General features: G+C 42.9%; 1 protein-coding gene across 1 annotated transcript; it reads left to right on the top strand.

Annotated features, from left to right (window-relative positions):
• Window positions 1-2,402: 2,402 nt before the first annotated feature.
• On the top strand, window positions 2,403-24,418 carry LOC106603723 (polymerase delta-interacting protein 2). Its single transcript, XM_082973819.1, has 14 exons — window positions 2,403-2,413; window positions 10,577-10,611; window positions 10,861-10,997; window positions 12,753-12,769; window positions 17,680-17,755; window positions 17,998-18,092; window positions 18,390-18,492; window positions 19,033-19,108; window positions 19,216-19,323; window positions 19,461-19,597; window positions 20,462-20,488; window positions 20,922-21,047; window positions 21,191-21,270; window positions 22,200-24,418. The coding sequence occupies exons 1-14, from the start codon at window positions 2,403-2,405 to the stop codon at window positions 22,327-22,329; spliced, it is 1,158 nt and encodes a 385-aa protein (XP_082829945.1). The 3' UTR covers window positions 22,330-24,418.
• Window positions 24,419-24,783: the final 365 nt, after the last annotated feature.

Genomic DNA, 24,783 nt, shown 5'->3' with positions numbered 1-24,783 from the left:
GGCAGGTAGCCTAGTGGTTAGAGCACCTAGTGGTTAGAGAGCCTGGTCCCTCTCTAGGTTTCTTCCTAGTGTCATGACGTTGCCCTGTTGGTGAGGTTTATGACCCCCATAAATACCTTCTCCCCCCCCCCCCCCCTTTCCTCTCTACTCTACAGATGTGACTGTTGGAAAGCCCTTTGTTAAGAGTCTGGGAACATCAAAAGGGTGGGGAACAGAACCATATTTCGGTAATCCAACCAGCTGAAAATATGCGTTGGTACATAATGAATATGATGTCCGATCAGTTGTCGTCTGAGACATTATTACTGATGATAGGATGACATAAACGGTATCTTGGAAAGTCTACAGTCTAGTTATCAGATTCACATGGAATTGTTGTGCAATTTAAATGTTTAAATATGAAACTATTTGTGAAAAGATGAAATGTAATTTTAGCTTCTAAATGAGAGAATGGTTTTCATAAAGTAAAAACTCTGCTCACTCAGCCCCGCCCAAGTGAACAGACATTGGTTGTAAACTATGAAACACGCCCTTCTCTCCCACCACTACATAAGCCCCTTTACGAAAATGTAATATTGTGTTCCCGAGGACTTGAGGACTGCTGTCCATATGTTTAAAAGGGCTAATATCAACTACAGAACTAAGCCAACCTCAGCGTGAGCTCTGGTTGTGAACGGTTGAACGACAATAAACTAACGAAATTAGCATTGTGTTTCTGGTGATGTGAGGACTGATGTCCATACGTTTAAAAGGGCGAATTTCAACGTGGAGGTGACGATCAACATGCCATAAGGATGAATTTCGACTATACCAGCCAGAATATAGCATGAGTTTACAGTATGGCAACTTGGTATGAACTTTGAACTCTTATTCACTAAAGAAGTGATACCTCCTAGCCGTTGAGTTGGCAGCAGCTGTAAACATGGGCTAGGAAAGGATGGACAAAGTATCTGTTCTATCACACATGACGACTGTACTACAACGTATCCGCTTTACCACCAGACATTCTTCAGAGGACGAGATCTCTGCTGGGCAACCCAGCCTTCCATCTACGACCAATCTATCGAAGCACAGCTCAGAGTAAATATTTCTTGCATTTTCCTTTACCAAATGGGGTTAAGGAATTATTTTGAATGCATAAGATTCTGTATTTACGACAGCATAGCTTCATGAGGTCCGATAGAGACCCAATCCTTTTGTTCCTCAGTCTTCCCACACTTTCATTCAAACCCAACCCCCTTTCTTTGTGTAACCAGCCGTCATATCGGTTCCGTCTACCAGGGACGTTTTCTTGTATGACATAATTACTAATCAATGTATGATCCATCCGGTGTATATGTAATTCTGTGTGATTATTTAGTAAATAAATAATTAAACCAAATTTTGTATTGCTGATTCAACTTGTTAGCTAGGGTTCGTGAAGATAACCAAGAATTCTATGACGTTCAGATGAGACTGAATAAGGTGATGATTAATAATTGACTGCTATTGATGTAAAAGATTACCAGGTTTTTAAGAGTTTATTCGGAAGATAACAGCTCTATAAACATTCTTCCGTGGTTCCTTTCTAGTTAATTACATTTACATGGTTAGTTTAATCAGGTAATATTAATTAGACAAATGATTTTATAAAATAGCATGTCATATCACTTAATCCGGCATAGCAAAGACACGACACTACGACAGCCAGAAGAGGACTGGCCACCCCTCATAGCCTGGTTCCTCTCTAGGTTTCTTCCTAGGTTTTGGCCTTTCTAGGGAGTTTTTCCTAGCCATCGTGCTTCTACACCTGCATTGCTTGCTGTTTGGGGTTTTAGGCTGGGTTTCTGTTCAGCACTTTGAGATATCAGCTGATGTAAGAAGGGCTTTATAAATAAATTTGATTTGAGCATTGGGCCAGCAGAAATCTAAGAAACTGGACATTATTGTGGCTGCGGCGGAAAAGTTTTTGGGACTTGCAAGGGGCACTGGAGCCGCCCTCTCAGGTGCCCCTTGAGCCTGTTTTATTTTAGAATTATTTTTTTTACAGAAAAGTTGTTTTGATTTCGTTTTTTTTTCGGGGGGTGGGGTAGTTTAGTTGTTTTGTTATCTTTTTTGGTAATCCTGTTTCGATCCCGTACAGTAGGTGCGGAATACACATTAAATTGTGAGATCGCCAATATACCATCGAAGAATGCTACAAACCTCAAATACGGTGTAGGCGCTTGTGGTGTCCACGCCTACAAACGCTAATCTAAACAAAGATGGCGGCCTGTGTCATTCGTCGGACCTTTTTGTCAACGGTTAATAAATATAATAGGAAACACGCCATCAGTGTACTAAATGTCGATTTAAACAGTAGACAAACTCTGAATAGGACGCGTTTATCATGTAGCTTGTTCAACGTCCAACAGAAACGGTTGATGTCGTCAAGGTAAGTTAGATATTAGCTAGATAACTCGCTACGGCTGGTAGCTCACGTTTGTTAGCTAGCTAATTTAGCCTGACCGAGTAGCAGTTCGCTGTAACAGTTATTACCCTGCGTCTGCTAAAACAAAACCACCAAAAGCTGGTTATAGTATCCTTTCATTAATGACATTGTTAGCTAGCTAGTTACTTGTTTTTAGCTAGCTAACGTTAGATCGGTAGGTTAACGAGTTAGCTGGTTAGCGAACGCAGGTTGTTTTGACTACAGAATCTACTACACGTCAAGGTCAAGTTCCCAATTACTGTCATTGCATCCTTTATCATAGTAACGTCAGTTAATTACTATACTTGCCTGGGAACCCGACGTTGAATGGCATTGAATTCTACTTCGGGTAGAAATGAGTTTGAATCAGGAAGGTTTCCTCTCACGACCTCTACAAGCCAGAATGTTAAATACAATTATGTTTTAATGTACTTTATCGGTTGTCCGTGAGGTTGGTCCTTTTGGCTGTAAGAATGTGAGACACTATATCCACAGAAGTATAATTACGTTTCAAAGCGCTGGTAGTGTTTTCAGATTTCTATCACCTGAAGTATGTGAGGACGAGGAAAATAAATAAATTCAGCACTTGTCCGCATACTTGCTGAGCTCGTGCACGGGTTTATGATTCTTTGCATACTTCAGGTGATAGTAATCGGAATGCCCTACCAGCGCTTTTTTTATTTTATAATTGTAACTTTTATTTAACTAGGCAAGTCAGTTAAGAACAAATAATTTATTTACGATGCCGGAACAGTGGGTTAACTGCCTTGTTCAGAGGCAGAACGACAGATGTTTACCTTGCCAGCTCGTGGGTTTGATCTAGCAACCTTTTGGTTACTGGTCCAACGCTCTAACCACTAGGCTACCTATACTTCCCTGTGGATATTGTGTCTCATGCCTCCTGCCAAAAGGACCAACCGCAGAACAACCGGTAAAGGTAAGTGTGATTGGAACATTCTGGCTTGTAGAGGTCGTGAAAGGAAACTTTCCTGACTCAAACACAAATGTCTGCCAGTGTCAACATTGGATTTCCAGGCAAGAATCTGGTCATCTACGAGTTATTTAGCACCAGGTCCCCCACAAACATGCGGTGCGCATCAGGAGAGGGGCGGTAACTCATCCGGCCGCACCCCAACCCAGTCACGAACAGCTCTACTCACCTGCCAAAAGAGGCAGGCTATCCCTGGCCAACCGAAGATCCGCGGCGCTATGGAATAGTTACGTTTATGGGGATTCTGATTTAGATGCGTTCAGTCATAATCCCACAGATGGTAGCTTTGTACCATTGGCTCCTCAAATACATAACAGCTAGCAATCTAACTGTTAGTCCTTGATCAGGATGCTTTTTTCCATTACACAAGTCTTTGAACTAAGGTGTTTTCTGTACAGTAGTTTTTGATGCTGGGTCTGAACATTAACAAGCATCGCCTGCTGTACTGGGTCATTGCGTTTTAGCACACAAGGGTCGCTAAAAATGCAAGAAAAGCCCATTGGGCCTCTAGTACCAGAATGCTAACAAAATTAGCACAAACTAATGCTGGTAACAAATGAAAACGAACAAACTAATTGCAAAGGCAGGAAAATCCAGCTCATAAAGTTAGACAAGCGTAGCTACCAAATGTCATTTTCAACGAGTGTGGACATTTACGAGAAAATGTGAATGAGGGAAATTGTGTAAATGAGAAGTTGTGACACATGCTTTTCTGAAGGAAGAGCAACATATGTACATGGAGAAGAACAGAGGGAAAATAAACACTTGTACTAAGCACGGGAAAAATGGCAACTGTACAGAACTCACCCAGAGCTCTTTGACTTCTGTCAAAGCAGTTATAAGATATCTGATGGCTTACACTTGTATGCAATCCATTACTAAATGTAACTTCCATCACCTCATGTGCGTCGCACAACAGATTCGCGATACATATAGAACGCTATGGACTCTTTTTGCTATTTACAAACAAGCACGTGTCTGGCTCAACTGTTCTGGGGAACTATGGTAAACTTCATAATGTGACAAGTGAAATGAAGAACGCAATCTGCTTTATCTCCTAACGTATTGCACAAGTTGACTGCAGGTAATACATGACAAAGTAGCTACAAATATTAAAATCTGTTAACTTCAAATAAATAACTTTGACAGTATTGAAAAACCATCCCGTGGCTTTTTCCAAATACCCCCGTATATGGTATACTGCCCAAGCCTAGTATGCGTCAAATTGTTTGCATAGACGGCTTGACAGAAATGGTAGCAGAAGGTGAATGAACTTTTGTTGCACACACATCCACATGTTGTGTACCATTTTGCGCGATGACTCTGTAGGTGTGTTCAAGGTGTAAGGACCTTATCTTTGATATACCTTTTTTTATAGGGTTAGGGATTGGTGTTTCCACACTGCCATTTATCAATGTTACAGCGTGTGTTTGCGGAAGACTGAGGGACCACCTGTGCTAATTAGCTGTCTAACGTGCTGCTAACACCTGTGTGTATCGGAAGAAAGCCGCCAGAAACGTGTTGTCACTGGGAAAATACTGTCTGCAGCAATTGTGATGATGCCAGTTAAAACGGTGTGTATTTAGTGTTTGAAATTATTTTGATGTCATGAAACAGTTTTGTTTATAGAACTATATCGCAATTGAGAATTAATTTGCATTTTAGATGGATTATTTAGCTGTTCTGGCTGTCGGAGCCATTCTACCTATGAAAATAACTTAACTCTTAAGGCGCAATCTAACGATAGTTACCGGAGTAGTAACTCCAGTTCTATGAGTGGAGCGGAGCCTCATAAGGGAGCTCGACTCCTAGTGCTTTATCCCGATGCCTAGGCAGCGACTAGCCTGAGAATTATGCGCACACCTGCAGCCAATAGGAGTACAGGTGTCCCTATATAAGGGGACGCTTCCCATCAATCAGCCTCCTGAGAAATTATCTTCAACGAGACTGGGGGTCGGCAGGGCCTTAAATCCTACTCATAGAACTGAAGTTACAACTCCGGTAACTATCGTTCTATTGTGGCGCTCCGCCCCATAGGGGAGCTCAACGCTCAAATGTGCTCCCTGCCGAGCCTAACTCTTCCCACTTAATGAACAGTACTGCGACCAAATCCCGCAGTACTGTAACACGCTGTGAAAAGACTGTCACAATATACTCCGTCCTCGGTCTAATCTGCCCTACTCAGTCTAGAGGCATTCGCCAATGACTAGTGGGCAGAAACAAAATATGAGCCATACTAATCTGTACAAGCAGATAGCTGATACTTCAATATTAAGATTGGTCTAATAGTTCTGTAGTGTTACAGTACTATATCCCTAATCCAGCCGCCCAAACACAGTCATAGACTTGTGGGCCGGATGTAACACTTGACTCTACTGTTCTACCCCAGGAGTCATGTCATTCTAATAGGAAAAAGCGGACCTGATGGAAACCCTGTCCATTGGTCCTGCGTTTCTTACCTTAGTTCTAGCTTTCCCATCAGCAATGCTGAGTGCAGTGTCGTGTCTTTGGTTATGCCGGATTAAGTAATATGACATGCTATTCTATAAAATCCTTTCTCTGTAATTAATATGACCTGATTAAGCTAATCATGTAAATGTAATTAACTAGAAAGTCAGGGCACCACGAAAGAGTTTATAGAGCTGTTATCTTCCGAATAAACTCTTAAAGACCTAGGCATATTTTACATCAATAGCAGTAAATTATTAATCATCACCTTATTTCAGTGTCATCTGAACATTGTAGAATTCTTGGTTATCTTCACGAACCCTGACTAACAAGTTGAATCAGCAATACAAACTTTGGTTTAATTATTTATTTACTAAATAATCACACAGAATTACATCTACACAGAATGGATCATACATTGATTACTAATTATGTCCAAGAAAACGTCCCTGGGGGACGGAACCTGTGTGACGGCTGGTTACACAAAGAGAGGGGGTTGGGCTTGAATGAAAGCGCGGGAGGACTGAAGAACAAAGGGAGAAGCTATGCTATCGTAAATACAGAATTTTATGCATTCTAAATAACCGCCCATTTGGAAAAGGGAAAATGCTATAAATATTTACTCTGAGCTGCGCTTCGGTAGGTTGGTCGTAGATGCTGGCCGTGTTGCCCAACAGATCTTCCTTGTCCCTTTAAGAGTGTCTCTGGTGGTAAACTGGATACTTGGCAGTGTTGTTAGACGATATCCTTTCCTAGCCCACGTTTACAGCGGCTGCTGCTAACTCAACGGCTAGGAGGTATCACTTCTGTAGTGAATAGGAATTCAATGTTCATACCATTCGCAACCAAAGCTCACGCTGAGGTTGGCTTAGTTCTGTAGTTGACATGTTAGTCCTTTTAACGTGGAACCGTCGTCCTCGGAACAGCTTATTATCTGAATCCTTCTGACATTGGACCGTCGCTCTAATGTACCCAGAACAGCAAGTTATTCGCCCTTTTAACGCAGAGGCTGCAGGCCTCGCGTACTTGGAACCGGAGGTTACGTTTTCGTCAAGGGCTTATATAGTGGAGGGAGAGAAGGGTGTGTTTCATAGTTTATAACCAATGTCTCTTAACAGGGGCAGGCCACTGATTGAGCAGAGCTCTAACCTTATGAAAGCTTCCAAATGAGAGAATTGGTTTACATTTCATTTTAAGATTACATTTAATCTTTTCACAAAGTTTCATATTTAAACATTTAAGTACCAACGCATATTCTCCACTGGTTGGATTACCGAAATATGGTTCCTTTTCCCCCACCGTTTGATGTTCCCAGACTCTATGTTTAACAAAGGCTATTCAAGAGTCCTTCAGTAGAGTCAAGAGGGGGGGAAGGGAGAAAGGTATTTATGGGGGGGGGTCATAAACCTTACCCACAGGCCAAAGTCATGACAGCAGGCTGAACCAATTTAGAAGGCATACTCACTGATTTCTCAGTGTAACACGTCTCTCTCCTTGAAAAAGAGCGGACCTAATGGGAACCCCGCCAAATAGTCCTGCATCCTTAACTCAAGTTCTCTCTTCAGCAACGCTGAGTACAGAAAGAGCTAGACGACATGTCTAACAGGTAGAATTGGATAAAAGGAGACGATGACGACCACAACGCCGCTGTACAAATATTCTCTACCCGTGTTCCTCTGAAAAGGGCCGTAGACGCTGCTACTCCACGAGTGGAGTGGGCTCTTATGTCCTGAGGCAAGGGCCACCCTGCCACCTCATAAGCCGTCTCAATGCCTTCGCAAAGCCAATGAGACAGCGGTCTACCAAGTGTACTAGCACCGTGACACCCAAACAGCTGAGGCAACGACCTAATTGTCAGTATTCGGAAATTCAGATGACTGACGTGCCCAAAGTAAACTGCTTGTTACTCAGGCCCAGAAGCTAGAATATGCATATACTTGGTAGCATTGGATAGAAGACACCGTTTCTAAAACTGTTAAAATGTCTGTGAGTATAACAGAACTGAAATGGCAGGTGAAAACCCGAGGAAAATCCATCCTGGAAGTGGGATTTTTTTGTGTGGTTTTTCCATTGAATGCCTATTGACTATGTAATTGGTTAGGGCCCAGATTGCAGTTCCTATGGCTTCCACTAGATGTCAAGTCTTTAGACATGCTTTCAAGCTTGTTTTCTGAAAAACTACGAAGAAAAACACATTTTGGTTAGGGGACTGGGGAAGCATGCAGTACTGGAATGCGTATGTGACTGTGCGCGCCCTTCTTTTTCCTTTCTATTGAATACGCTATTGTCCGGTTGAAATATTATCGATTATTTAGATAATTGACACTCTGAGGATTAGTTATAAACATCGTTTGACATGTTTCAACGAACTTTACCGGTACTATTAGCATGTATTCGTCTGCATGTTTTGATCGCTTGAGCCAGTGGATTACTGAACAAAACGTGCCAACAAAACTGAGTGTTTGGGATATAAAGAAGGGCTTTATCGATCAAAAGGACCATTTGTTATGTTCCTGGGACCCTTGTGATTGCAACCAGATGAAGATCTTCAAAGGTAAGTGACTTATTTTATTGCTATTTCTGACTTTTGTGACTCCTCTGCTTGGTTGGAAAATGTTGGTATGCTTTTGTGTGCGGGGCGCAGTCCTCAGATAATCGCATGTCATACTTTCGCCGTAAAGCCTTTTGAAATCTGACAAAGCGGCTGGATTAACAAGAAGTTAATCTTTTAACCGATGTATAACACTTGTATTTTCATCAATGTTTATTATTACTATTTCTGTCATTTGAATTTGGCGCTCTGCAATTTCACTGGAAGTTGTCGTGCGCCAAAGAGGTTTTAAGAGAACTTCTTTAGGGGGGATTTGATTCAGTGGCTCGAACGGCGTCTCGCAGAGCACCTCGTACCAAAGTTAAATCCCACTGGGGCAGCGTGGCTCTAGGCATTGGCCTAAGCTGCCGCATTCCCAATAGAAACCGTTTCACTAGAGGGTGACAGAAAACGGTGTCTCTGCCAAACCCCTCATGACAAGCTGAAATCGCTGCCGCGAACACCTTAATGGTGGCGGGTGAGCGCTGCTTGTCAAACATGAACTGTATGAAAGAGAGCACGCCCTTGACATGACAGCACACGGGGTCCACATTCTCTGTGGCACACCATTGTGAAAACATGTATTCCATCAAAATTCAATGACCGGTCTAATAGTAGTATTTGTAACTTTGTTTTACACTATTTCCCTCATCCTTCCACCACAACCGTCATACACTGGTGGGCAGGTAATAAAACATGATTAACATATCTCTCTTATAGAAAAGAGCGGACTTAATGGGAACCACGCCCATTGGTCCTGCATCTTTCCCTCTTAGTCCTTCCATCAGTTACCCTGAATACAGACTGAGCTAGAGTTATGACATCTTGAGGGGGATTTAATTCAATGGCTCGCAGCACGCTTCGAATACCAAAGTCAAATCCCACTGAGGAAGCGTGTCCCTTGACATCGGCCTAGGTCGCCACGTTCCCAGTAGGAAACGTTTCACTAGGGGGTGGCTGAAGGCCGTGTCTGCCAAACCTCTCATGACAAGCCGAAATCGCTGCAGCAAACACTTTAATGGTTGCGGGTGAGCGCTGCTTATCCTGTGAAAAAACGCATTCCATTCGTGGGCAGACGATGTGAGACCCAAGAGTGTCATGCCAGAATGCGCCTTCGCTGTGAGAACCTGTATGTTGTCTAGGTTGGCCAAAACCTACATTACCTGAAGACGCAACAATTTTATTTCCGCATTTGCTTGAAAGGCGTAACGCAGGAACTTCCTGTGACGCGAATACACTTGGAAGAATGTGTCCTTTTAAGTCTATGCTTATACATACATCTTTGTCTACACAATCCAGCAGACACTTTGTCGTAAGCATTTGAAAGGGCCGTTTGGCTACGCTCTCATTGAGAAATGCGTAAATCCAATATTGGCCTCATTCCCCCTGTCTTTTTTTGGCACTAGGAAGTAGGGTGAATATAGCCCGCTGTTCTGTTGCTCTTTGGGGAACTACTGGGACCGGCTCCTTCGCCAAAAGTTCCGTGATCTCTTTCACGAGTGGCTACTTACTCTGGTGTCTTCATCAGTCTCCACCACGCCTGAAAACGGAGGAGGAGTTCGGTGGAACTGGATGGCATAACCCTTCTCCAGCGTCCGGCTTAGCAAGGGGGAGAGGGTGCAGCTTTGCTGCCACTTCCAATAATGCTCTGAGAGTGCAAAGCTGTGGTGCAGACAGTAGGAAGGACCTGTATTCCTCTATGGCCCAAGCCACTGCTGTCCCCCAACATTGAAGTGGTGGGACAGCCCAAGGTGGGCCCCCCTCAAAAGGGGAAGGAAAAATTGCTGATTTCTGTGAGAAACGGGGGCGACGACACGTTGGTTATACTCATAACCTTGTAGTTCCATCCCTCCTTGAAAGCAGTACTGGTCTGAACTGCACTGAGGAGCTTGCCTGAGTAGGTGCTCTGTCTCCAAACAGCGATTGCACCATCAAACCAACATGGGGTTGTGTACACTGGCTGTTCTTAGAACCCTGAGCTACATTACTCCTAGGAGTCTGTGGTGTGGGGTTCTTATGAGGTGTAGCATAGCGGCTTGAGTGTCCACTTTGCTGCCCTCTTATTCTTCCCACTTAAACCGTCCTCGTGTGTGCTCAGCTGCGCACTCGTAGTGGGCTGTGCTACACTCAGTGGTGAGAGGAAGAGGGCATGAATACGTTATGAGAAACTGGGGCGATGACATGTTGGTTAACCTTCTGGTTCCAGCCCTCTGAGCTGCACTGACTGTGGCGCCAGCCTGAGTCAGAGCACCGTCCCCAAACAGCGATTGTGTTATCAGTTCCAAAGAAGACTGCGTACACAACCCACTATGTGAAACATGAACCACGTTACTCCTAGGAGTCTGGTGTGTGTTTATTTTATTCTCCCCCCTGTTTCATCAGCGGTGGCGTCTCTTCTGGCCGTCCTTCGGATGGTGCCAGGTGGACGGCTTAACGGTCTCTCTCGCCAGCAGAACGGTTTCTCTCCGGTGCTGCAGGAGGGGCAGGGCCCGCTCCCGTGGTGCTGGAGGCTGTGTCAGGCACAACGTCTAGGGGTATAAACCAGGTCTACTGGGTAACCCACGGCGTGCTACATATCTCCAGCCGGCTCGCAGCCTGCTCAATGATCCCTGGAAATTAGAGCACAGAGGCCGCTGCGTAGAGGGCTGCTGAAAACTCAACTCAGCCCATCGCTTCCTCGCCCAAGGATGTGAAATTCCCCACTCTCACAAGGGAGGGTGGTTATTTCAGCCTTGGTCAGTAGAAGAATCCAGACACTTCCCAACATCCTGTCATCTCCAGAGGCGGTACCGTTGTCATATGATGCCTCAGAAGCTAAGGCTAACACAGACATGCCGTCCTCTAGAGAGATCTACCCTGAAAAATGCCTACCGCTGCTTCCTCTCCTTTAAAGAAAGGAGAGCGCAGCTAGGGCATTCTGAGGGATCTGTGAGGCTGCCCCTAGCGTGCTGTGAACCTAAGCACACGAAACACAACTTGTGTGGTTCCGCAGCCGCCATAGTGGAGCAGCGACACAGAGCTCTTAAAAGAGATTTTGGGTGGAAAATGCATGCTCATTGATGGACGATGTAGAGACAAGGGGTTCATCCTGAGACCTCTTCTAGGCTTCTTCAGTCCTGTCGCTGAAGATGACGTAAAGCTGATTGTGGGGATGCATCCCCTTATATAGGGATACCTGTACTCCTATTGGCTGCAGGTGTGCATCATTTTCTCTCAGGCTGTTCGCTGTCTAGGCAGTGGGGTAAACCACTAGGAGCAGAGCGCCCCAATGGGGCGGCGCTCCACGATATAGAACTGTTATCTAGGTTGGCCTAACGGTAGTTGATTTGTGTTGTGTGCTATGTATGGAACGCCGTTTGGTCTTTGTCAAAAAAGATGCCCGTCAAATAGTGTTATTTAAATAAGCTTTAAATTTGGCATGTCAAAAATACAATTCTATTATAGAATGGTGTGTGTGTGTGCTGAATTTGCACGTGCAAACCAAGTGCCACCACTATCAGTAGCACTGTCAAAGCTGTACAAAAAAAGTCTGCAAACACTGGCCACCCATGACGTTTACAATAACGCGTTGGTAATAAAGCGTTTTGTTTGACTAAAACTTCTGGGGTACCTAGCTAGCACCAATACAACCAGCCTGAAAACAATGACCAGTAGAAAGTGCAGTCATTTTCATTATTCTTAGCAATGATTTAGGAATCCTTGTGAGTATTGTTCGCCTATTGAACTTCAGTTAATGAAAATAAATGGCTAGCCAGCTACTTAACCCTGTTGCCCATAGCTAACGTTATAAGCAGCCAGCTAGCTTCTCTTGGCTTGTGAGGCTCGGCCGTACTGGGTTATGTGTTGTGAAGCTAGCTACAATAAGGATTAGGCACAATAGTGGAATTCACTGTTTGCCTTCAAAATGAACAGGGATACAAACTTATCACCTTGGCAAACTTCGCCGTTTTGAATCAGAAATAGGTGACCTACGTGATTCGTGGAGATCCGATGAGAAAAGTTTGGGTGGGGGGGCTTTGGATGAGTACTGGCTGTATGCGAATGAGTGATGTGCATTTGGACCAATACTGGCTGTATGTATCCAATGCTCAGCCAATCGTTCACGTAACAGAATGCAGCACGCGACTGAAGAGCAAAAAGGCAACCAGACATGCTCTGGGAAGGCAGTTTGCGCGTCCCGTGAACGGTAACGTTAGGTGAGAAGCCTAACCACGGACACCGGGGTGAGAAGGTGATGAAGCGTACTTCATGAGCTGTAACTGGAAAACAACTAGCATTTGGAAAGTTTGAGGTGAGGGAGAAACTGTGGTGGAACAGGTATTGTTAGCATTAAGTATCTTGCTAGCTAGAGAAATGTTGAGCAACATTAGCCAACTTAACTGATCAAATAATTGAGTTTATGGTGCAAGCCATATTTGCTGGCTAATAATTAGCTGGCTAATAAAGTCAGACAGCTTAAGTTAGTAACCTAACCAATTCGCTATAGTATTAACTGGTATAACTTGAGGAACGGCAAGCATTCATATATATATAATGCTTCAGTTGCTTACTGTACCCTGGCAATCTGAAATGTTAACTTGCGATCCGATCCATTCGTTAGCCAGTTATCAATAGCCTATAGTCGCATCATGGAGCCCATATGTTTTGATAGGTTTGTATCATTCACAAGTAAAGTTTCCAAATAACATAATCTACCACATAGGACATGTTCCAAATGATCACATTTAAAAAAAAATTAACATAGCCCCTTAAAATGCGCACTCGCTCCGGAATGGGGTGAATGTCCTTTATATTTTATTCAGCTAATTTCAATTATTTTCTTTTTCTTCTTAAGGTAAAGTCATATGAAATAATTGCACAGATTTGGAAGCATATCTTGTAAGTTAAATGAACAAGCCTACAGTCTATGGCAGTGTTACTCACTATGTTTTGTAGGTGGGCCACTTTGGGTTGAGACATTGACGGCCGCACAAATCTTTCATTAGTTTTTTTTCTTCCAATATCAATTGAGAGCATATTCAGCGCAATAAAGCACATGCGATTGATTTGATGTACAGCACCTCACAAATATATACATGCATCAAATAGGCTACATCACATGTATAAGACCCATTTTGAAGGTTACCTCAGTAGTTGGATGAGCGAAAATTGACTTGACTGAATTCATTCTAAATGTATAGTCTGTTGCTATCAATGTGTGCTTTGGTCAGTCTGTTTCTGTTTCACAATGTTCATTGAGTCCCTTCTCCCTCCTTTGCATGTTTGGGGTGCCGTCAGTGCACACAGATGCCAGATTTGACCAGTCAATATTAGAGGTCGACCGATTTTTATTTTTATTTTTTTCAACGCCGATATACCGATTTTATTGGAGGATCAAAAAAAAGCTGATGCCGATTTATTTTTATTTTTTTTAACATTTATGTATTTGAAATAATGACAATTACAACAATACTCAATGAACACTTATTTTGAATTAATATAATACATCTATTTAGTCTCAAATAAATAATGAAACATGCTCAATTTGTTTTTTGCATTATTTAAACCAGTGTTGCAGAAAGTGCAATATGTGCCATGTAAAAAAAAAAAAGCTAACGTTTAAGTTCCTTGCTCAGAACATATGAAAGCTGGTGGTTCAATATTCCCAGTAAAGAAATATTAGGTTGCAGTTAAAGGTATATGAAATACAAATGGTATAGAGAGAAATAGTCGACGCGTCATAATTCCTATGACTATTGGATGTTCTAATAGGCTCTTCAGTATTGCCAGCCTAATCTCAGGAGTTGATGGGCTTGAAGTCATAAACAGCGCTGAGATCAAGCATTGCTAAGAGCTGCTGACAAACGCAGGAAAGTGCTGTTTGAATGAATGCTTACGAGCCTGCTGCTGCCTACCACTGCCCAGTCAGACTGCTATATCAAATCATAGTCTTATAATATAATAAACACAAATACAAGCCTTTGGTCATTAATATGGTCAAATCTGGAAACTATCATTTTGATAACAAAACGTTTATTCTTTCAGTGAAATACAGAACCGTTCCGTATTTTATCGAATGGGTGGCAACCCTAGTCTAAATATTTCTGTTACATTGCACAACCTTCAATGTTATGTCATAATTATGTAAAATTCTGGCAAATTAGTTCAATGAGCCAGGCGGCCCAAACTGTTGCATATACCCTGACTCTGCTTGCACTGAACGCAAGAGAAGTGACAAATCAAATCAAATTTATTTATATAGCCCTTCTTACATCAGCTGATATCTCAAAGTGCTGTACAGAAACCCAGCCTAAAACCCCAAACAGCAAGCAATGCAGGTGTAGAAGCACGGTGGCTAGGAAGAACTCCCTAGAAAGGCCAAAACCTAGGAAGAAACCTAGAGAGGAACCAGGCTATGAGGGGTGGCCAGTCCTCTTCTGGCTGTGCCGGGTGGAGATTATAACAGAACATGGCCAAGATGTTCAAATGTTCATAAATGACCAGCATGGTCAAATAATAATATTCACAGTTGTCGAGGGTGTAACAAGTCAGCACCTCGAGTAAATGTCAGTTGGCTTTTCATAGCCGATCATTGAGAGTATCTCTACAGCTCCTGATGTCTCTAGAGAGTTGAAAACAGCAGGTCTGGGACAGGTAGCACGTCTGGTGGAAAAGGTCAGGTTTCCATAGCCGCAGGCAGAACAGTTAAAACTGGAGCAGCAGCACGGCCAGGTGGCCTGGGGACAGCAAGGAGTCATCATGCCATGTAGTCCTGAGGCATGGTCCTAGGGCTCAGGTCCTCCGAGAGAGAGAATTAGAGAGAGCATACTTGAATTCACACAGGACACCGATAAGACAGGAGAAATACTCCAGATATAACAGACTGACCCTAGCCCCCCGACACAAACTACTGCAGCATAAATACTGGAGGCTGAGACAGGAGGGGTCAGGAGATACTGTGGCCCCATCCGACGATACCCCCGGACAGGGCCAAACAGGAAGGATACAATTTCCCTAGTTAATATTGCCTGCTAACATGAATTTCTTTCAACTAAATATGCAGGTTTAAAAAAATATACTTCTGTGTATTGATTTTAAGAATGGCATTAATGTTTATGGTTAGGTACTTTTGTGCGACGATTGTGCTTTTTTTCGCGAATGCGCCTTTGTTAAATCACCCATTTGGCGAAGTGGGCTGTGATTGATGATAAATTAACAGGCACCGCATTGATTATATGCAACACAGGACAAGCTAGGTAACCTAGTACTATCATCAACTATGTATACTTAACTAATGATTATGTGAAGATTTTTTTTTTTTTTTTTTTTATAAGATAAGTTTAATGCTGGCTAGCAACTTACCTTGGCTCCTTGCTGCACTCGTGTAACAGGTGGTCAGCCTGCCACTCAGTTTCCTCGTGGAATGCAATGTAATCAACCATAATCGGCGTCCAAAAATGCCGATTACCGATTTATGAACACTTGAAATCGGCTCTAATTAATTGGCCATGCCAATTTAATCGATCGACCTTGGGTCAAATATTATCAGCTAAAAATGTAACAAGGGCTTTCAGAATATCCTCTCCTCCTCGTTTGTCCCAGAAGGGGCAGTAAACATAAGTTCCCCACTGAACGTCTCGTTTTGAGGGAAGCGGACCCAAACACATAATTGGGCAATGTCACTTACATGAGTGCTTTCGTCAAGCGCAATACTTAAACACAGCGTCACGGATATGTCAGTAATCAGTTGCTTACCGATGTCCTCGCAGACGTCTTCTGTCTCTTATGGTCGAGTCTGAGAGTTGCAGTCCCTGAATTTGCTTTAAAATAGCTTCCTTGTTTGTGAAATCAGCATACAATATTTCGGCTGAGGCCAAAAAGCATTATTTGACAATCTCCGTGTCTGTGTTCTCTGCAACAGTGCTAGATCTGTCCATTTGTTGTTGTCCTTTGAGTTGTGCTATTTTGTTGTTTCTAAGGTTGCTTTGGAACGGATTTGTTTTGTTAAAGTGGGCATGGTGTGACTGGAAGTGTTGCTCTAAATTTGCTCATTTAAAACAATTTGCCAGAAGACAAAGTGAGCTAGTCCCATTATGCAGTACAAAAAAATACTTGTTTGTCCATATTCTCTTAACTTTGTGTTCTTCTTGAATCCACCGTATCCTTCTCTTAGCTACGTTGGCTAGCTGCATTTCCTGGTTCTCCGGTGGTTGTTTCGTTCATTGCTGTCACATTTCTCCAGTTCTTCTCCCTCATTTTCATTGTCAATAAATGTACTTTTCTTTAGTACAATAAATTGATCCATGTCTACCAGACTGCAAAATTAGTTAGTAGCAAACTGATGTTGGTCGCTCTAGCTGAGCAGTTGCGTTCTATTTTGGCAAACGTTCTATTTCAGCCTTTGTTCAGCTGCTGTTCTATACTGCCTTCCAGGGAACAATAGATGTATTCAATGAAGGGCCTGCATTTAACACATTAAATTGAAATTGTATCATAAAAAAAATACTATTTAACTAGGCAAGTCAGTTAAGAACAAATTCTTATTTACAATGTCTGCATACCCTGGCCAAACCCTAACCTGGACGATGCTGGTCCAATTGTGCGCCGCCCTATGGGACTCCCAAACACTTCCGGTTGTGATACAGCCTGGAATCGAACCAGGGCCTGTAATGACTCTTCTAGCACTGAGATTCAGTGCCTTAGACCGCTGCGTCACTCGGGTATTGGCATGGAGCATAGCCAGATAACATGCAGTAGGTCAACTCATATTCTGTTCTTTCTTTAGACCTGACTAAAATAAATAATGGATTTGTGATGGAGTATATCAAATTGATTTATTATACTATATGCAGCCTGGCGATGCTAAATGTGTTTTTGTTAATTAACGGTCAATTACTGTGAGACCGGCAGTGTTTTTGCATGACAATAACCGGCTGACAAAATGTAATGTCCGCCTCAGCCCTACTTGCGTCTACTTATTTTATTATTCTCCACTGCTCCAACTAGGTATATGATAGTGTGACAGTGTCTGTTGGTTTTAGTGACGTGATCCCCTATGCAATGAACAAATCACGCCAGCAATTAAGACACTGTCAACAACTTGATCACTAATTGGCTGAGGGAGTTGCATGGATAACTTTGGAAGGGCAAGTAATGACATAAGTCAGTGTCTGTCTTATTACTTGTTCTTCTCCTAATGTCTTGATTTTCTTTGTCCTACAGGCCAGAGGGGAAGGTGCTGGAGACCGTAGGAGTGTTTGAGGCTCCCAAACATCAGGGGAAATATGAAACAGGACAAGTGAGAGGGTCTCCAACCACAACTCCATATTTCACTCCAGATACTAACAATTTTACATGGGGGTTCCCCAGGGATCTGCCTTAGAACCATAGCAATAAAATGACTAATTATATAGCTAATTCAATTTCTATGATGAGCAAAATACTGTTCCAACCTGGCAGGGTTTTCTTTTTACTCAACTCTTATACTCACTGCCAAGCTATTCCACACACAGCCTTAAGTTTGTCTGCCTCTCTCCCCAGTTATTCTTGCACAGTGTGTTTGGCTACAGAGGGATCGTGCTCTTCCCCTGGCACGCCCGCCTCTACGACCGCGACGTCACTCCTGCGACGGAGAGGTGATGACACCACCTCACACGGTCACCCATGTCTCCGCAAACCTGTCTGCTTAGCGTGCTTTTCACTGTCTGGAATGCCACCCTATTCCCTTATAGAGCACTACTTTTATAGTCCACTAGGCCTAAATAGTGAGTAAGTACGGTGCTATATCAGATGTAGCCATAAGATCCAAACATGTCACAGGCAGTTTGTAAAGGAAATGGATTGGAGTTATGTTTTTGTTTGGAGGTGGTCTAGCTCTCGTTGGCTGGTTATTCTTCATTGACACCTTTCCTCTGCTTGCTTTCTGCCCCCAGTAAGCCTACGGAACCCCCTGGGGCACACCGGTCCAAAGAGGTGAAAGGGAAAACTCACACATACTATCAGGTTCTGATAGACACCAGGGACTGTCCCCACATTGTGAGTATCTGACCCAAAGGCTGTCAACTACCTCCACTGGTACTCTGACTTGGTTCTGCGTTGTCTGTTAGGGCTGGGAATTGCCAGGGACCTCATGATATATTATCGTTCTATATGTATTGTGACTCAATATTGTGATTTGGTGTTCCAAAAATATTGCTCACTACATGTCTGCTGCAGAGAGACGAGGGAGCATGAGAAAACAAGTTTTTATCAGTCAGGGAAATGAAAGTGCTGTAAACATGTTGGCTCACTATTTAAGGAGCTAGAGAACAAGCTATAGAATTTTAAGAAGACTTGCATTTTGCCCCAGGTACACCCGACTAGTGCAAACATAATACTACCTACAATTTTTTATTTTCTTTTAATAGATACTTGGAATCTCATCAATTTCGTAGAAAAATAATATTGCGATATGTAACGAGATTCCCCCCATCACTATTGTCTGTATCACACACAGCAAAATTATGGTAACGTTCCCAAAACTCTTCTGATTTTGCAACCCTAATCGTCTCATTGTAAATGGTCTGTGTCTGTCAGTCTCAGAGATCACAGACTGAGGCGGTGACGTTTCTGGCCAATCATGATGACAGCAGGGCGCTTTATGCCATTCCAGGTGAGTCAGATGTAACACAGACAATTATTTTAAGTGTTGCTAATACATAGTTACTGTCGCACAAAGGAATTAATGCACTTAACTAACTCTCGTTCTCACTCTCTCAGGGCTGGACTATGTGAGTCATGAAGACATCCTGCCCTACAACTCCACAGACCAGGTCCCCATTCAGCATGAGCTGTTTGAGCGTTTCCTCAAGTTCAATGCCTCCAAAGGTACTGCACACAAAGGCTTTTTGAGTGTATTCAGTCAGTTAGCCAGTAAACGTAATGCGTATGTATGAATGAGAACTTGTTGGCAGGTAAATCCCAAAGTTTCAAATGTGACCGTTGCGCTGTGACCCGTTCTCCAGTTCCCCCATTCATACCACGGGACACGCTGCAGGCGTGGCAGGAGAAGAACCACCCGTGGCTGGAGCTGTCGGACGTGCACCGCGAGACCACTGAGAACATCCGCGTTACTGTTATCCCCTTCTACATGGGCATGAGGGTACGCCCCACACCACTTCTCTAAAGGGAATAAAGAATCACGGGCACGTTCAGCACAACATTGTGGAAGAAATTTCATGAATAGAGCTGACATGATTCCCTTTCTAGATCTGAGGCATGTTGTTCTACATAACATACAGTGAGCTCCAAAGTATTGGGAGAGTGAATTTTTTTGTATTGGCTTTTCTCCAGCACTTTGGTTTTGAAATTATGTGATGACTATGAGATTGAAGTTAAGACTTTTTAGGGTATTTTAATCCATATCAGGTGAACTGTTTAGAAATTACAACTCTTTTTGTACGTAGTCTCCCCATTTTAGGGGAACAAATGAATTGGAACAAATTCACTTGTGTGTATTAAAGTAGTAAAAAGTTTAGTATTTGGTCCCATATTCCTTGCACCCAATGATTACGTCAAGCTTGTGACTCTACAAACTTGTTGGCTGCATTTGTTTATTTTGGGTGTTTCAGAGTATTTTGTTCCGAATATAGAAATTAATGGTAAAATAACATTGTCATTTTGAAGTCACATTTATTGTAAATAAGAATACAATAATTCTATGCTACCATGATTACGAATACTACTGAATGAATGATGTGAGAAAGACCATGTACAAAAAGGGCTGTAATTTCTAAACTGTTCATCTGATATGGATGAAAATACCCCCAAATTAAAGCTGACAGTCTGCACGTTAACCTCGACGTCATTGTATCATTTGGCGTACAGAGTCAAAATAAGTAACTGTCCCAATAGAGCTCACTGTATTTCTATCTGAACGTTTCACGACTCTGCCCTGCTGAATGTGCCCCAGTCATGATTTGAACCTGTTTGTATTTTTGCTTATGTGTGTCATTTTCTCTGTCAGGAAGCCCAGAATTCCCACGTATATTGGGTAAGTGAAAGAAGCTGCCACTGATGACTGTAGCCTAGTGATTGTTGTTACTATGTTCTAGCAAACTGTCAGATATGAAGAAACAATTATATTCACTTCAGTCTATTTCATGGTGTTCTTTGGGCTAAAAACAGTGATGTTTGGGTGTTGCTGTCATTTAAAAAAGAATTTCTGAATCTAGCTACAATTTTAGCCATACAAGCTAGCTTCCCATTCCCATAGAAACCGCCGATTGTGCCGGCGTACCTGCATACTACTGTAGTCAGTGTGCATCCAAAATGCCACGCTATTCTTTTTGAAGTGCACTACTTTGACCAGAGCCTCATGGGGCCCTGGTAAAAAGTAGTGCACTACATAGGAAATAGGGTGGCATTTCAGACACGCCCAGAGTGGTTTCCGTTAGCTCACTGCTCGGTCTGTCTGTGTGTGTCAGTGGCGGTACTGTATCCGTCTGGAGAACATGGGGGAGGAGGTGGTGCAACTGAGGGAGAGACACTGGAGGATCTTCAGCCTCTCAGGCACCCTGGAGACGGTCCGTGGCAGAGGAGTGGTGGGACGGGTGAGTCTCTCGGGCTGCTTTCAATAAATCTTTCCTGATTCCTCACATCCTCTCCTTTTCAAAATCTATTGGAGAAGGTCAAAAAAAGTGTGGTAAAGACTTGTCTACCAAATGATACCCCCTCACTGTGTGTGTCTGTGTAGGAGCCAGTGTTGTCCGAAGAGCAGCCTGCCTTCCAGTACAGCAGTCACGTCTCACTGCAGGCACCCAGCGGGCACATGTGGTGAGTCTTGCCAAGAAACGCGCGCTGTGAAACACCTGCCCATTGTTGTCAAAAAGTAGACACTTTGTACCAGCAGAACACACATGGCAGAATGTCACACAAGTGGTGACCATTTTTTGTTCCTGCTGGTCCAAGTAACCTACTATGATGGCAGGGTTTATTTCCACCCTAAAAAGAATACTAGCCTAATCAACATAATAGACAATATGTGCCATATAGCAAACATCAGGCTGAATTGTATAACGGTTCATTAGGTGCCAAACAGAAGAAAAATGTACTGAAAGTACCTCAACTTTCACCCTATCTGGACTATGCAATTCCAGATTCCCCAAGTTACCAGAATTTTGCAAACCTAGTAGAGACTAGTATGGTTGAGCTTTAGCAGCACGCAGTTCGGACTCTTTGTCTGTATGGAAACTGACATTGGCTACTGCATTGTGTGTGTGTGAGCTATCTCTCTTTTCAATCATCCTAATATGGAATTTCAGGTATGGGTCTGAGCTCCAATGAACAAACACACTTTTTGGTTAATAGGCTCTGCAAACTCCCTCAAGTTTTCTGACTTGCGATATCGGGCAATTTATTTACCTAATTTGGCCAGGTTTACCCACTCTGTGCCAGGTTTGTTGTATTAGTCGATGAGGGGCACACTGTGTGCGTGTGTATATATGTAAGTAAATTGGTATGTTTGTAGCATACTGTAGAAGCATAAATATTGTCAGTGGCAACAGTAGTAAAATTACCCTAGTCATAGTAGAAGCTGAAGTAGGCTAATTGTAGGAGCAGCAGCAGTAGTAGTTGAAGTAGAATACTTGAAGCTAGTAGTAGAAAATGAGTCATAGCAGTACTAATATAGGACTCTGGACTGGGCAGTGGCTGAAGGGGCTCGGACTCTGACGGTGCCTGTCGTTGTCTCTTGACCCCTGCAGGGGTTCCTATCGGCTCGAGAGGCCCAACGGCACCTTCTTCGACGTCCGCATCCCGCCCTTTTCCCTCGAAAGCAAGAAAGACGATACACCCAACGGGTTCCTGCCCGGCCCTTTCACCTCACTGGCCTGAGTAGAGCCATGCCATCCTCCAAAGTGCCCCACTGCTCCACCCTCACTCACATCACCCTCTTCAAAGCCTGCCCCTGTCCTGTTCACCACCCATTCTCCTCTCCACATAGGCTGTTCCACCTAATCAACAACTGTAGCCCCTCCTGCCAACACAAATGCACTAGGCTCTTGGATCGATATCAATACTAAGTCATTGGGAAGTGTGAATGTGACTCTAGGCCAAACCTTGCAGAGAGCCCTGTGGAGCTAAGCATTGTGCACATACCCGGGGACTACCTTGTCTGCACTACATGTACAGTACCACTAGTAGGATTGTGTGGCACTTCAATAGTGACCTTTGCTCTGGTAACACATGGCGGTGTTGTCAAGACAGGTGCGGTCTGTGGTTCTCTAATGAAAAGTAGTCTACCCAACATTTAGTCAGCCGTCTAGACGAGTCAATACTCTTAAATTGCTTCCTTTTCTCCTCCAGTCTCCTGCCCTTCAGTACAACTCCTATGGCTTAAAGGGCTAGGTTTCTGCCATCCTGTTTTTCACCAGTCATATGCAGGGCAGGCTCAGCAGTGGATGAGGAAAGGAAACCAGACTATTCTGACTTTTGCGTCTATTCCAGACTGGTAAGACTTTTAGACACTTGAAACCATTAGGCCTAATACTGTTAGACTATTTGACTGTGAAAAGGACAAACCGAGTATAAGTTCAGGCTGAGAGGAACACAAACATGGTATTCAGTATCCTACTGAGCGACTCGTTCTGTTTTTGGATAATCTCTTTACATTTCCAATGGTACGTTAGTTTAAAAGAAAATGTTATTTGAGTCTCAGTGGTCTAACACGTTTCCCCTGACATTTTAAGCCCATTTCTCACCAAACCATAGTGAATCAATAAGTATAACTCATTGTGAATGAAACACTATCTTTTATGTTTTGTCGGTCAACCACATACTGTGTGTACACAAATGAAGAAGAGCAGTTGACTGTTTGACATGAGGAAGATGAGTATAGTGTTTTATTTGAACGTCATAGCACTGTTGCTTAACATCTTCCTAAACACCGCTCATAGTAGAGACCTACTCCCAAAAAGAACCGAGGGCCTTGATCAGACAGTGACTACATAATCTGTGTTTTCTACTCCCTATCAGGGCTGTACTTATCAGGACCTCAACCCTCTAACACAGAGGCAGCAAAGCTGTGACGTAGTACACGTCTACTAGTTATAATCATGCTGCTTTATTTATCACATGAGCTGTTAAAGGGGAAGGTCAGTATTTTAGAACCTAATGTTAATGGTTCCTCACCCTGAAAGTATGCTGCATGACCCTATCGCTTCCATTTTTGTGTTGATGTTTAAAGAATTTAACCAGGGATTATAGTTTCTCCTGGGCCAGAGACTACTTTCAAGATCTAACATTAAGTTGTAAAATATTGTACATCCCCTTTTAGTGATGGAATCCGCATTAGGGGTAACAGCCCACTGTCTGCCCCAGCACCTTTTATTGTTTTTGTTTTGTGGATGAAACGGAGGTGAGATGTGTCAAACTGTTTGTTCGTTTGTCGTAACTTTTTTGTTGTAATATCCAAAACGAACGTGGCAGATTCACTATTAAGGATTCCCGCTTTAATTTGTGCTGCTATGATATGATCTCATTCACTGCTGATCAAATAGCCAGTCACTAATCATAGATGCGCAATTACTAGATTGTTCAATTAATGGCAGACATTTGAAGTTGTTGTCAATGTGTTACTGTATATCTAGTAATTTCATGGTGACTTAAGTATTCATGCTCGTCTTCTTGGCACTTTCCTGTATCTCCAGTAAAGGCAAGGCACTGCCACACTGACCCCAACTGAAGTCACACGTGTATATTTGTTCATGTTAATTTATTCTTTATGGTGTGTATGTATGTATATATTTTATGTGACGGAATCAGTCTTGTATAGTATTAATGTGTCTGAAGTGACATGGATTAGTCGATGCATTTGAATGGAAATATAAAATGTTTGTTAATGTGACTGGCTAATTGAATCAGTGTATGGATTTGTGGATTTCAGTTTGGGAATCCTAATAAACGCTTCTGTGAATCATTGAAATTGTTCTGTCTATCACTATCTAAGTGTACTCCCCTTTTAATCTGCATGCATTAGGGGTGGACTGGGACCACAAATAGGGCATTTCTGATAGTTGTTGTTTTATTGCGGACCATTTTGAATGATTGGCCATTTGGAGCCAGTATCTGAAAAGGGACAGCAGCCAAATGATAATTCTGTGCAAAAATGTTAATTAACAGGCACATGGGCCCGGCTGCCTTTTTTGTTCATTTTACAAATGTTTTCCCCCAATTTTAGACCTGCTCACTTTTGTGTCTAGTCTTTTTAATTTGTTCTGCATTACATCCACTAGCAGGTCCTGATGTGAGGATGGCACTGTGGCCAAAACAGAGTTGATAACACAACTT

This window comes from Salmo salar, chromosome 04 (assembly GCF_965601325.2).
Source record: "Salmo salar chromosome 04, fSalSal1, whole genome shotgun sequence".
NCBI classification, from domain to species: domain Eukaryota; kingdom Metazoa; phylum Chordata; class Actinopteri; order Salmoniformes; family Salmonidae; genus Salmo; species Salmo salar.
The sequence above is the reverse complement of the archived record's forward strand: the minus strand, read 5'-3'. Positions and strand labels throughout refer to the sequence as shown.

Bases quoted from the DNA above. Each gene is read 5' to 3' on its own strand.
- LOC106603723 (XM_082973819.1), top strand. The intron at 17,756-17,997 runs GTGAGAGGGTCT...CTCTCTCCCCAG, and splicing joins GGAAATATGAAACAGGACAA to TTATTCTTGCACAGTGTGTT. The intron at 21,271-22,199 runs GTGAGTCTTGCC...TGACCCCTGCAG, and splicing joins GCACCCAGCGGGCACATGTG to GGGTTCCTATCGGCTCGAGA.